This window comes from Moschus berezovskii, chromosome 24, assembly GCF_049115385.1.
Source record: "Moschus berezovskii isolate FMDL1 chromosome 24, NW_MosBer_1.0, whole genome shotgun sequence".
NCBI classification, from domain to species: domain Eukaryota; kingdom Metazoa; phylum Chordata; class Mammalia; order Artiodactyla; family Moschidae; genus Moschus; species Moschus berezovskii.
Window position 1 is genome coordinate 45,136,981 of NC_142483.1, and position 13,223 is coordinate 45,150,203.

General features: G+C 40.1%; 1 protein-coding gene across 6 annotated transcripts in view; it reads right to left on the minus strand.

The window, feature by feature from the left end:
- Nucleotides 1-555: 555 nt before the first annotated feature.
- Nucleotides 556-13,223, minus strand: part of TCAIM (T cell activation inhibitor, mitochondrial) — a 37,446-nt gene continuing 24,778 nt past the window's right edge. For 5 of the 6 annotated variants that reach the window (XM_055414492.2, XM_055414494.2, XM_055414491.2 and 2 more), the window contains exons 6-11: nucleotides 10,970-11,092; nucleotides 9,581-9,678; nucleotides 9,226-9,317; nucleotides 5,582-5,814; nucleotides 4,875-5,006; nucleotides 556-2,648 (exon numbers count right to left, since the gene is read on the minus strand). In XM_055414492.2, the coding sequence (XP_055270467.1) occupies nucleotides 2,408-2,648; nucleotides 4,875-5,006; nucleotides 5,582-5,814; nucleotides 9,226-9,317; nucleotides 9,581-9,678; nucleotides 10,970-11,092 (919 nt within the window). In that variant the 3' untranslated portion in view covers nucleotides 556-2,407. The remainder of the gene's footprint in view (nucleotides 2,649-4,874; nucleotides 5,007-5,581; nucleotides 5,815-9,225; nucleotides 9,318-9,580; nucleotides 9,679-10,969; nucleotides 11,093-13,223) is intronic. The other variant, XM_055414490.2, reaches the window with a different exon arrangement.

Here is a 13,223-nt window from a genome sequence, read left to right on the forward strand (position 1 = left end):
GGGCAAAGAGGGTCCCCTGGTGTCAACTCAGGTCTGTTCTGTCTGGCCACTGGCAGTTCCACTTCCTCCTCCTCTTCCAGCTACTAAGGAGCAAGAGACACCTGGGCTAGTGGCCAAGGACCATCCAAGGGAGGGCTCTTTTCCAGGGTCAGACTCACTCAGGGTGAGGAGGAGCTCCAAGAACATGCCCTGGGCCTCCTTTCACAGATAGGGAGACTGAGGCCATGGGTTAGCAGTTTCCAAAGGTGAGTTGGCTCCTGAGGCAGCCATGGTTCCTTTTGACCAACTGTCCACGCCTCAAGGCCCACAGCCCTCTCATGACTCAGGGAGGCTGCCTGAAGGAGGAGGATTAGAGGAGAGAGAAAGGAAGAAGCAGGGCCTCAGGAGACCTTTCCTGTGGACAGTCATGCCTCTGGATGAACACTTCCCTGACAGGACACCCTGGGCAGAGGGTGCACCCCTGGACAAGCTCAGGTCCCTATGGAGAGCTGAGTATTCAAGGTTAGAGGGGTCTGATCCTGTCCTAGCTTTCAGTGGTGGGAGAGAATTTTCCAGAACTTTTTCGTTAGATTGGGAGAGGAAGTTTAACAGGCATAAACAGGCAATGATTTTTTTTGTAAATTCCTTTATGTTGAAATAGTTGTAAACCATTAATGAATAATGAGAAAGCGATGATCTGGTTAACGTATTATTTATTATGTAACAGTTCTGAGACAAAGTGCAATTCAAAACATATTACTGAGGATTCTGTACTCCTTCATCTTAGAAATGGCATAATCCAAACTTATTTTTCCAATTTTTTTTTTTTTTTGCCATGAAGTTTGCTAGATCTTAGCTCACCAACCAGGAATTGAACCTGTGCCCTCAGTGGTGAAAGCACTGAGTCCTAATCACTGTACCACCACTGAAGTCCCTCCAGTAAATCTTCTTGTGTAACCTCTGAAGAATGTTTTACTCCCATTATTTGGTTCTGGAAAACTTTCATAGGCAGCAACATTTTTACATTAGGAAAAAAAATAAGTACAGTTGTTAGGCACAGGTTAAAAGGGGTGGTATGCACAAACTATACTAAATACAAATCAATACTGATTCAAACACACATTTGTACTTTAACTGCTCAAATCAATTTTAGACAAATTTAAAACATGCTTCTAGAATTGATTTTAACATCTCTTTGCCTTTCTAATACTCTATGGAAAATTTCCTTTATTTCTTCAGCAGTAAGAGCCTCAAAAATGGTGTTACAGACCTGGATTCACCTTGTCCTTTTGAGAAATAAGCTGAAAAGGTTTGGGATCTGGTAAAAAAAAAAAATATTCTCCTAACGGAAATATCTGCAGAGGAGCCCTGTGTCTACAGAGCTTGGGGCTGGGTTATGGGTTCAACGAAGTCCACACAACTGTGGACAGGAGGTGACTCAGTGCTCCAATCACTGCAAGACCAGGGTTGAGAGGGGTGACAGATCCTGGGTGGTTTGAATCATTTTAAACTGGACTCTGCTTGGTGGAACTTTGAGAAACACGGATTTTTCTGGGTAGTGTCTGTCCATGAAAACAAGTCACCTCATTCAATCATTCAAAAAAAAAATTCACTGTCTCTTGGTTACAGGCTACCGACAGAGTATCTTAATGGGTAGGAAAACTTTATTTTTAACAAACTTTTTATTTTGTATTGGGGTATAGCCGATTAACAAACAATGCTGTGATAGTTTCAGGTGAACAGTGAAGGGACTCAGTCAAACATATACATATACCTACTGAAAACTTTAAATCCTCTATCACTGGATGCGCTTTAACAAACTGCTGCAGATGGCTTATGACAACGTCAATATCATATATTCATTCAGTGACTTCTCCCCATCCACTCCGTCTTCAGGCAAAATTTGGTTCATGAATTTGTGCTCCCCATGTCACCTGTTTTGGACAGATGGTGCATAATTGGCTGCAAAGTACAGGTATGCGTACTGATGCCATGTGATACAACCATCAAGTTGCATGTTGAATTGCCGCGTGTGGAAATGTGTTCCAAGACTTCAGAGCTATACTGAATGAAACCTGTTTATACTTACCAGTGTTCACTCATTAAAAAAAAAAAAAAAAGAATATATATATCTTTCACCCGGTAGAAGCCTCCATTTTCATACCACTACAAATACGTGCTTTCTCACATCTTTTCTGCCAGTCCTGCCAATCAGATTAACACCATCTGCTGGGGGGCGATAAGAAACTACTAGCAGGTAAAACCTTTTAAAAACAAGTTTCCTAATAGAAATTAATTTAAAAAGTCTATTTCCAAAGCAGCAATTAGAAACTCTGTTCCTGTAACATGTAAATAATACTGTTACATCAAGTTGTGGATTTTAAATAACAGTTTCTTATCTCTTTAAAAAATAATACAGATTTCTGTGTTATTTAATGGCTTCTCCATTCTTCCAATTCCAAGGAATACAAAGGTCTCCATCCTGCATGACAGAGTAGAAATGTGAAACGCAGAGGTGCATCCCTTGTAGGTAAGGCAGCGATTGTTCTAGAAGTCTCTTACAGCAATCCACCATTTGTATACTAGAAACACTGGGCTCCTTGTAAAACTTTTCCAGAGAGAATTTCTTTGTGGAAGCCTGCATCAATTCATTTTCAATGACCTTCAACCTGTTACGTCAAAAACAAAACACACGATTGCTACAAGCTATAACCAAATAAAACGTAAAATGGAAAACCCATTTTTTGTATATTGGGCTGTTAGTTTCTACCCTCAACGCTGAAAATGGTCCTCCCATTTTTGTTTTTTTTTTAGTATTTACTTATTTGACTGCACTGGGTCTCAGCTGCGGCATGTGGGATCTTGTTCCCCAACCAGGGATTGATCCTAGGCCCCCTGCATTAAGGACACACAGTTCTCAGCCAGTGGACCACCACGGAATTCCCATTTCTTAAAAAAATACCTTTGGAGTATACTTGATTTACAACGCTGTGTTTGCAGTAGCTACAGGGCAACTAAACTGAGTTGTACATACACTTGTATCTACTCTTTTTTGGATTATTTCCCCATATAGCTTATGACAAAGAGTGTTGAGTATTCTGCTCTACATTAGGTCCTTGTTGATTATATAAATTAGTGTGTATATCTTAACCCTAACCACCTAATTTATCCTCTCCCTTACCTTTCCCCTTTTACCATAACTGCATATTCTAGGTCTATGAGTCTGTTTTGTAAATTAGTTTATTTGTGTCAATTTTTAGATTCTACCTATGACAGCCTATGATACTTGTCTTGGTCTCTCTGACTTCCTTCACTTTCTCTGATCATCTCCAGGTCATCCATGTTGCTGCAGGTGGCATTACTTCACTGTCTTTTATGCCTGAGTAATATTCCATTGCTACATGTACTGCATCTTCTTTATCCATTTCTCTTTCGATGGGACATTTTGGTGGCTTCCATGTTTTGGCTATTGTAAACAGTGCTGCAATGAACACTGGGGTGCATTCATTCCTTTTCAAAGGATGGTTTTCTCTGGATACATAGGTTTCTTCTGGGTGATTCCAGGAGTGGCATTGCTGCATCATATGCTAGCTCTAGTTTTACGTTTTAAAAAACCACCGCCATACTGTTCTCCACAGTGGCTGTTACCAATTTCCATTCCCACCAATGGTAGAGGAGGTTTCCTTTTACTCCACATTCTCTCCAGCATTTATGGTTTGTAGATTTTTTTGATGATGGCCATTCTGACAGGTGCAAGGAGATACCTTGTAGTTTTGATTTGCTTTTCTCTAGTATTTCGCGATGTTCAGCATCTTTTCATGTACTTTTTTCTTAAACAGTTTGAGACTGGCTTCCTGAAAGTCTGACCTGTTTTGACATCTCTTTCAACTACCTACTGCAGGACATTTCTTGAAGGCAGGTGTCATTTACAGTCCTGCAGGCCTTGTGAATATTAAGTGTCCATCAGCACTGGTTGGAAGCTGTTGTTATGAAAAGTGGCCACACAAGGCAGCAGCATTTTTTCATGCCAAATTCTGCTTTCTTGGGCAACCAGAGCCCTAGAAGTTGTGTTTCTAGGTTCTAAATTGGAGTGGAAAGTGCCTGAACCAACATGGAAGGGCTTGTGTCCCATTACTTTTTTTCCCTTACCTATCACTCTCCGAACAAATCTTAACCCCAGTAAATCGCTGATGCTGAGGCTGCTGTCATGTGTAGGTGGAGCGACTCTAAGAAAGGAGCTTGGAAGTGGAAATCCCACCACCAGGCAACATGGAGACAGGGTGACTTTGCAAGGCTCTTCTAGCACAGAGTCGTCCAGCATTTGTGGGCAACAGTAGGCTTAGTGTGGGTGGAGGAGGGCCAGCCTGGATCTGAAGACTGAGGTCCCATGAACAGAGGACGAGGCCCTCCAGATCCAGGGAAGGGCTATTTGCATACCCATCCTCCCACCTCCCTCAGCCAGGAGACAGCCCACCCTTGGGCCCTACGCCTGCTCAGGCCCCTCAGATGTGACACCAGCAGAGCCCATCAGGATAGAGGGGTCGAGGATAGGCATTTGTATTTTTTCTTATCATGGAGTTCATATTTTCTACTGGAGTATAGTTTATTTACAATGTGTTTCTTTTATGGCACACAAGTTGATTCAGTTTTACATACACATACATCTTATTCTTTTTTGGTTCTTTTCCCATACACGTTATTACTGCGTGTTGAGTAGAGTTCCCAGTGCTGTGCGGTAGGTGTGTGTTAATGATCTCTTTTATATGTATATGAATGGCTATGTTAGCTCCAGCCTCCTAACTGATCCCTCCACCCCACCTTCCTGAATACCTGAATATTTTAAATATTAGACTAGATTAGAATAGGAAGCCCAGAAGAGGGCTAAGAGTACTCACTCTTCTTTTCTCTTCATGTTCTCTCTGGCCTGTTGGGCTTTGGTGAGAATAAACCACTGGAGGTTTGCTGGATCACAAAGGACTGGGATGTTAAAATGCCCGAGTTCATGCAAGCTTGGGGCATATCTGTCACTGTAATAAAGTATACATAAAAGGAAAAATCAGCCATCTCTCCAACCACTGTTCCATTCCTGAAGGAATGGTTTTATTAGTTTGATTAATGGGAAAGGAATTCATTAAGAAAATCCACCTTAAAGGTAGAGCAAAACTGACTTGAAGTTTTGCTGTCCCCAGAGAGACACATTTTATCAGGATGACCTTATCCTTCCTGTGATCTTCCTCATCTGTAAGATGGGGGCAGAAACCCACTCCATGGTGAGGTTCAGAGAGCTAAAGAGAGATAATGCATTTAAGTTCCAAACACAGTGCCTGAAATGCACACTGTTGATTTCACATTAGTTTAATCCTATAGAGTTTTCCAAAGGACTGATCTGCCCTGTAAGTGGCAATGTACAGAGTGTTCAAGAAACTCAATCTTTCTAATCCTCTCATGTTGACTTTTCTCATGTGTAAAAAGTGTTGCCAATGGAGGTAGTAACATTCCTTTAACTCCTAAGAATCATACACGGAAATACAAAACAATTTCATGCAATACATATACAACTGGTGTGAGTAAATGAATGGAAGTAATTGTTTTAGATACTAACCTGTTAAGGATCATTTGTAAACCACGCAGACTTCGAGGGTGAAAAGGTATTCGACTTTTCAAGAGTCTATTATAGAACACATCAAGAAGAGAGTAATATTCTTCAAGTGTCAACACTGGCTGTAACTCTTCAATATAAACAACCTGGATGCCACCGAGAAGATAGCTTATTTGGTCCTCCAAATGTGTCAGCCTCCTCTGCAGGTCAAAATAACTCGGTAATCTTTCAAAAAGCTACAGTATTTAAAAAAGGAAAAGGAAGGAATATTTAGTTTTGTTACTTTAAGAGTCCAAATTTAGGGCTCCAATCAATGGTATGAAAAATTCTAACAAGAAAATTTTTTTCCTATAGGGAAAGTTCAAGTAAGTGATAAGAAAAAGACTATGGAATGCTGGAAATATTAATATTCAAAACAAACCACTGTAAATCTTAGGGGCTTTTAGATAGGAACTGAAGGGATTGCAAAAGAAAAGAAGTATGTTTCACATAAAAATAAGTCCTAAGTACTAATATGTAAATATTCAGGTAGAAATCTTAGTTTACACAAATAAAATGGTATAATGAAGGTATAAAGAAATAAAGTCGACGTATTTCAACTCCAAGTCTATTTCTTCAGAATTTACTTTAGTTCAACTAAATTCACTTATGAAGCATCTGTAAGTGAATTAAAGCACTAAAATGGGCCCTTGGAGTGTAGAGATTAAGAGTTGGTGCCCCTGTTTGTCAGTGGCTCATGGTCAGGGTGCAGGGAAACAAAACAGGAATCAGAATTCAGCGTAACAAATGCCACATCAGGGTGAAGGGACTGGAAAGTCAAGCAAAGGTTCCTAAGGACGTCTGATGTGACCAATAAAAGATAAAGAGGATTCAGAGAAGGTCAGATGCATTGCTAATTATTGGAGAAATGAAAATAAATCTTAACTATTACAATGAGGTATCACCTTACACCGGTCAGAATGGCCACCATCAGAAAGTCTACAAACAACAAGTGCTGGAGAGGGTGTGCAGAAAAGGGAACCCTCCTACACTGCTGGTGGGAATGTAACTTGGTGCAGCCACTATGGAAAACATCATGGAAATTCCTTCAAAAACTATAAAAAAGATACATGTACCCCAGTGTTCATAGCAGCACTATTTACGACAGCCAAGATACAGAAACAACCTAAATGTCTACTGACAGATGAATGGATAAAGAAGATGTGGTATATATATAGACACACTGGGGTATTACTTGGCCGCAGTAAAGAATGAGATGATGCCGTTTGCAGCAACAAGGATGGAGCTCGAGATGATTACACTAAGTGAAGGAAGACAAAGATAAATACCACAAATACCATATGGTGTCCCTTATATACGGGGTCAATAATATGATGGAAATAAACTTATTTAGGCAGCAGAAACAGACTCTCAGATACAGAAGACAAACTTAAGCGTTTGCTTAAGGAAAAGGAGGTGGGGGAGGATAATTAGCAGTTTGGCGTTAGTACGATAAACTGTTATATAAAATACCAACAAGGACCTATTGTTTAGCACAGGGAACTATATTCAGTATCCTGTAATAAACCATAGTGAGAAAGAATATGAAAAAGAATACATATATGTATATATAACTGAATCACTTTCCTGTATGTCAGAAATGAACACAGTGTTGTAAATCAACTGTATTTCAACTAAAAAAAAAAAAGAGCAGAGAAGGTCAGTTGCATGTGGGAAAGTTTCAGGAGAAGAAAAAAGCATGTGCAAACTTGGAAGCATCACGAGGATCCGGACTTCCATAGCCACCAACACCTTTGCTCCCCCCACTCCTGAGTCCTGGCAACCACTGATCTGTTCTTTAATTTTATTGTTTGAAGAATGTAATATAAGTGGCATCATACAGCAGGTAATCTTGTGAGACTGGCTTTTTTCATATCGCACAATGCCCCTGAGATCCACCCAGGATCTTGACTGTATCAGCAGTTCATTCCTTATTGCTGAATGACGTTCTGTTGCATGGATGTGCTGCAGTTTGTGTTTGCTATCACAAACATTTATGTACAGTTTCTGTGTGAGCACACTTTTTCATTTCTCTGGTATAAATGCCTATGATGAAGAGGGCAGCTGCCAAACCACATGGTAAGCATGTTTTTATTAGTATTGTAAGAAACTGCCAGACTCGTTTCCAGAGTGCCCGTGCCATTTCACATTCTCAACAGGAATGGGTGAGGGATCCAGTTTCTCTGCATCCTTGCCAGCACGTGGTGGTCATTATTTTTCATTTTAGCCATTCTGACAGGTGTGCAGTGGTATCTCACTGTAGTTTTAATTTGCATTTCTCTATGGTTTTTTATAAGCTTATTTTTCACCTGTACGTCCTCTTCTGTGACATGTGTATTCATGTCTTTGGCCCATTTCTAACTGAATTATTATTATTTTTTTATCTATTGAGTTTTGAGAGTTCTTTATATATTTAGATACAAAGGGTTAGGATTAGACTTTGTCAGATAGGTGGTTTGCAAATATCTTCTGTCAGATATTTGATATGAACCTATATTTCACACAAGACATATGGATGGCAAATATGTACATGAGAAGATGCTCACTGCCATTCATCATGAGAGAAATGTAAAAACCCACAATGAAATAAGACCACACACCTCTTAGAATGGCTAAAAATAAAAAGATGACCATAGTAGGGACTTCCCTGGTGGTCCAGGGACTGGGACTCCTTTTGATCCCTGGTCAGAGAAGTAAGATCCTACGTGCCACGCACTGAGATTAAAATAAATAAATAAAAAGATCACCAGAGGAAGTATTGGCAGCTTCCTGAAAAGTTAAAATACCCTAACACATCTGGCCATTCCACTTTTAGGTATTTATCCAATAGAAAAGGAAATATATGTTCATTTAAACTTTGTAGATAAATGTTTATAGGAGCTTTATTTTTAAGTGGCCAAAAGCTGACATAACTCAATATCCATCAATAAGTGAATGGAAAAACAAACTGGTATATATCCACAGGACAGAATACTTTGGGGAAATAAAAAAATTAATTCTTGATACATGCAATAGCATGAATGAATCTCAAAATAATTATGCCGACTGAAAGAAATCAGATCCTCCCCAACATACTCTGTGATTCTACTCAGATACAAGTCTAGAACTATAAATTCATTTATAGTGACAGAAAGCAAACCAGTGGCTGCTTTGAGAGGGGGTGGTGGGATGGAGGAGAGGGTTTACACAGGAACATGCACATAATTTTATGGGTAATGGATGTGTTCACTCTCTTGATTATGGTAATGGTTTCACAGGTATTTACATATGTCACATCATCAAATTATACCCACCAAATATGCACAGTCTATTGTGTCAATTATACACAGTAAATCTATTAAAAAGAAAACCAAAAAACCCAATAGAATGCAGGCCTTTAGGCTGTGCTTTAGAAAAGACTGTAAAATTTTCCAAATAAAAATGGACTTAAAAATCAGTCATCTTAAGAATTTAAACTACTAAATATAAAGCATCTGCTCTGCAAACAGCTGAAACTATGATTCAAAGTTTTTTTAGTTTGTTGACATATTAGCAGTTTTCTGAAACAAAAGTATGTTGAAGACAACACTTTTTTTTGTTGTTTGTTTTGCTTTTAAGCTTTTTCTTACTTTTGTCCAGTGGTGATGGACATCCATTGTTCCTAGCATCACATGGCCCACTGCACTCATCCCGGACCGGTCTGTAAATATTATTGTACATCCTGATGATAAAACACAAACCCTTTGGTCACTGTCCAGAGAGGCTTCATTTTTTTAGCACTGTGCAAATAATTACTTACATTTCATGTATCAATTCAGGAGTAAACTTGGTAGAAGTTACTGTTTCATTCAAAGGAACAGACTTAACAATTCAGCTGAGATCAAGTCACATCTACAAAGACTTTCAACAGTTTTCCTCTAGAATTTACAGATTTGTATAGCTGTTAAGGGATATGGATTTCAGAAGTGAATGGAAATTGTTTACCTTTTGCATTTTTAAGGGTTTCCAAGTTCTGCTGGGCTAAGCGGCCTAAACTGTGTAGCTGGCTGCAGCGGTGGGCGATGCCCCAGCTCCTCTGCCACCTGGTCCAACAGAGCACACAGGCCTGTTATCACCCATGTCCCCCCAGAGGGAGGCGCACAGTCATCCCCACCTGCCTGACTCCTGTGAAAGCTCCAAGTGTAAACACTTTCCTTATAAATGTGAATTATCCTCAACAATTATAATTTAAATATAGAAGAACATATAAGTACAATGTGATTCTGCAAGCATAGGATCAAGGTGATGTTACCGTATCCAAATAATCATTTGGTTCAATATAAGAAAACAGTCCTCTGCAGCAAAACGGTCATAGAAGTTTAAGCACCAGGCCAGATGACAATAACTCAGGGAGTCCCATGAATAAATCACACCACCCACTCCTTAGGGCTGTAGCTGTTAAATCTATTTTATAATAAACTTCAGCAAATGATTTCTAAGTTTATGAAAACTTTTTAAAAAGTCATAGGGTGATTATAGTTAATAAAAATACTGTAATGCATTTTGAAAATTGCTTAAAGAGTAGATCTTAAAAGTTCTCATCACAAGAAAAAAATTTTCCTAGCTATGTATGATGACAGATGTCAACTAGACTTATTGTGGTGATCATTTTATAATGAATACAACTAATGAATTATTATGTAAAACACTTGGAACTAACATAACGCTATATATCAACTATATCTCAATTAAAAATTTTTTAAAAAGTCATGCTACATAACATAGAACCAAAGAATACAACTTTTTTTTCTTTCCCTTTCTCTTTTTTTTTCAGTTGTTCAGTCAGATGTGTCCAACTCTTTGCGACCCTATAGACTGCAGCCCGCCAGGCCCCTCTGTCCATGGAATTCTCCAGGCAAAAGTACTGAAGTGGGTTGCCATTTCCTTCTCCAGGGAATCTCCCCTCCCCAGGGATCAAACCTGCATTTCCTGTGTCTCCTGCCTTGCAGGTGGATTCCTTACCTGCTGAGCCATCAAGGAAGTCCTCCTTTTCTCTTTTTAAACTCAAATACCAAACGTATATGATGGAGAAATACTGATTATCTATACATTATATGCATATGGAAAAGTATATTTTTCTTATAATCCCATTATGTTGTTATGCTAAAAAAATTATTATGCTAAAAATGTCAGTATCTAAGCCTTACTTCACCTTTTTAAATAAGAAATTCATAATGGCTTTCTTGGATAAACAGTTGATTAGTTTCATAAAAAGATAACTGAATATTTAGTGAACAGAATAATTAAAGATGCAAATATTTAACTGTTAGAAACCTTTACCAATAGTTAACACATGTTCAGTTTAATCTTTAAATCAGGTTTTCTCTTCATTACCTGATATCTGACAGCTGCAATTGATGAGACAGTTCATCTTTTAAACGATCTAGTTCTTTTCTAAGTGGTAAACTATTCTTCAGCTTTTTAACAGCACTTTTCCCATTGTTATCTAACCAGGATCTAGAAAGAAAAAAAAACAGAGATGTACACTTTGCAATACTAACTATAATGCAAACATTTCTACTATTGAAAGACATGTTCTTTACCTTAAAGCAGTCCCAAGGTTACAGCGAGTTTCCCATCAAACCTTTACCAAGTTACAAGTACTCCTGCCAAGTCTACTTTTAGAGTAAACTCCTACTTCTAAAACAGGCTTCTTGGAGAACCGCCAGCACCTGTTAATCATATTTTAGTTATGACAACTTCCTTAGCCTATCAAAAAAATTAAACTTTTATTACACCAAGCTTGTTACTAGATTTCCAGACATGGGATGATTTTTAAAAAATCAAAGATGCTTCAAGGACTTCTCTGGTGGTCCAGGGGTTAAGATTCCACGCTTCCAAAGCAGGGGGTGCAGGTTTGATCCCCTGCTGGGGAACCAAGATCCTGCATGTCCCAGCCCCCTTTCCCCTAAAAGGCTGAATATTTAGGAATTCCCTGGTGATCCAGTGGTTAGGACTCTGTTGCAGGGGGCATGGGTTTGATCCTGGGTTTGGGGATTAAGACACTGCATGACCTGCAGTATAGCCAAAAAATAAAGAATAATAATTTTTTAAAAAGCATTAAAAAATAAATAAGTTTAAAAAAATTAAACCTCCATTATGTTTATTGCACTTTTCAGAAGGCTCTCCTAGGCCTTCACTTACATCAGTAATCTCCACACAAGGGCAGGGCTACCCCTTCTCCGACTAGAGCAAGTGATGTGGTCATGCAGCCAGACGGTGAAAAAGTCAACTCAGAAGATGTATCAAATGGTACTGGTGTCATTTAAAAGGCACTGTTTCCTGGTGAAGAACTTGCGAAGGTAACTCTATGGATTCTAACTGGGTAGATCCAGTTTCTTCCTTGGTCTTCATCTTGTCTATTAGCACCCTGAGTTCTCTGTGCTCACTGCAAACCCTGCCCACACCCACACCTCTCTGTCCAAAGACTCCCCCTGCTCAGACCTTACCAGTCAGTGCCCACCCCCTCCTCCCAAGTGGGTCTGTTTGCCCCTTAGTTTCTTTCCACCCAACTAAGTGGCCCGCTCTAGTCTCACCTCTCCCCACTTTTATCTTTCTCCTATAACTACATCATGGGCTCAGCAGAAAGATGTTCCCTTAAATCTGCATTTCTGAGAACATTTACCTCAGTGAAGTCTTAAAATGAACATCAAAGTCTGCCTTGGGATTAGAAGGGGACAGCTTTCAGAACAGAGCTGAAGGCAGCTGAGGTGGCCTTGTACAGAACAGCACGCTCCACCCACTCCCTGCTCTGAGGCTGTCTCTCCCTCAGTGTTATAATGGTCATGGCACAGGCATGCTGGCTCTGGCGCAGGGTCTCTCTTTCCCGAGGGAAGTCTGCACAAACAAGGCTTGGGTCGTGCCTGGGCATGCAGGAGTGGCCGTGGTAGAATAGCAAGCAGACTCCAGGACCAGAGGAACATTTTGGGTGGAGGTGGAGTGGGCCCTGGGTACAGCTGAGAAAGAGAACGCTCCAGGGAGGCTGGGTGAAGATGGTCTAAAGTGCCCCCCTCAGGACATCTGACACCCCATTGGACACCTGTCAGTGACAGTCAGTTATTATGATAATGGTGCAGAAAGGCTCATTTGTTCATCTCAAAAATGCCTGTCAAGTAAACCTTCTTGCTGCTGCTGCTAAGTCACTTCAGTTGTGTCCGACTCTGTGCGACCCAATAGACAGCAGCCCACCATCCAGGCAAGAACACTGGAGTGGGTTGCCATTTCCTTCTCCAATGCATGAAAGGGAAAAGTGAAAGTGAAGTCACTCAGTCGTGTCCGACTCCTAGCGACCCCATGGACTGCAGCCCACCAGGCTCCTCCATCCATGGGATTTTCCAGGCAAGAGTACTGGAGTGGGGTGCCACTGCCTTCTCCAAACCTTCTTAGGGTTCCTTTTAAAAGTCACTTGAAAGGTTTTAGATGTTGTGATCTACAATATTTAAAAACTAATCAAGTTGAGGGAATTCCCTGGTGGTCCAGTGGTTAGGACTCCACACAGGGCACGGGTTCGATCCCTAGTCGGGGAACTAAGATCCTGAAAGACATGTGGTGTGGCCAAAAAAAGAAAGTCAAGGTGAAACTCTCAGAA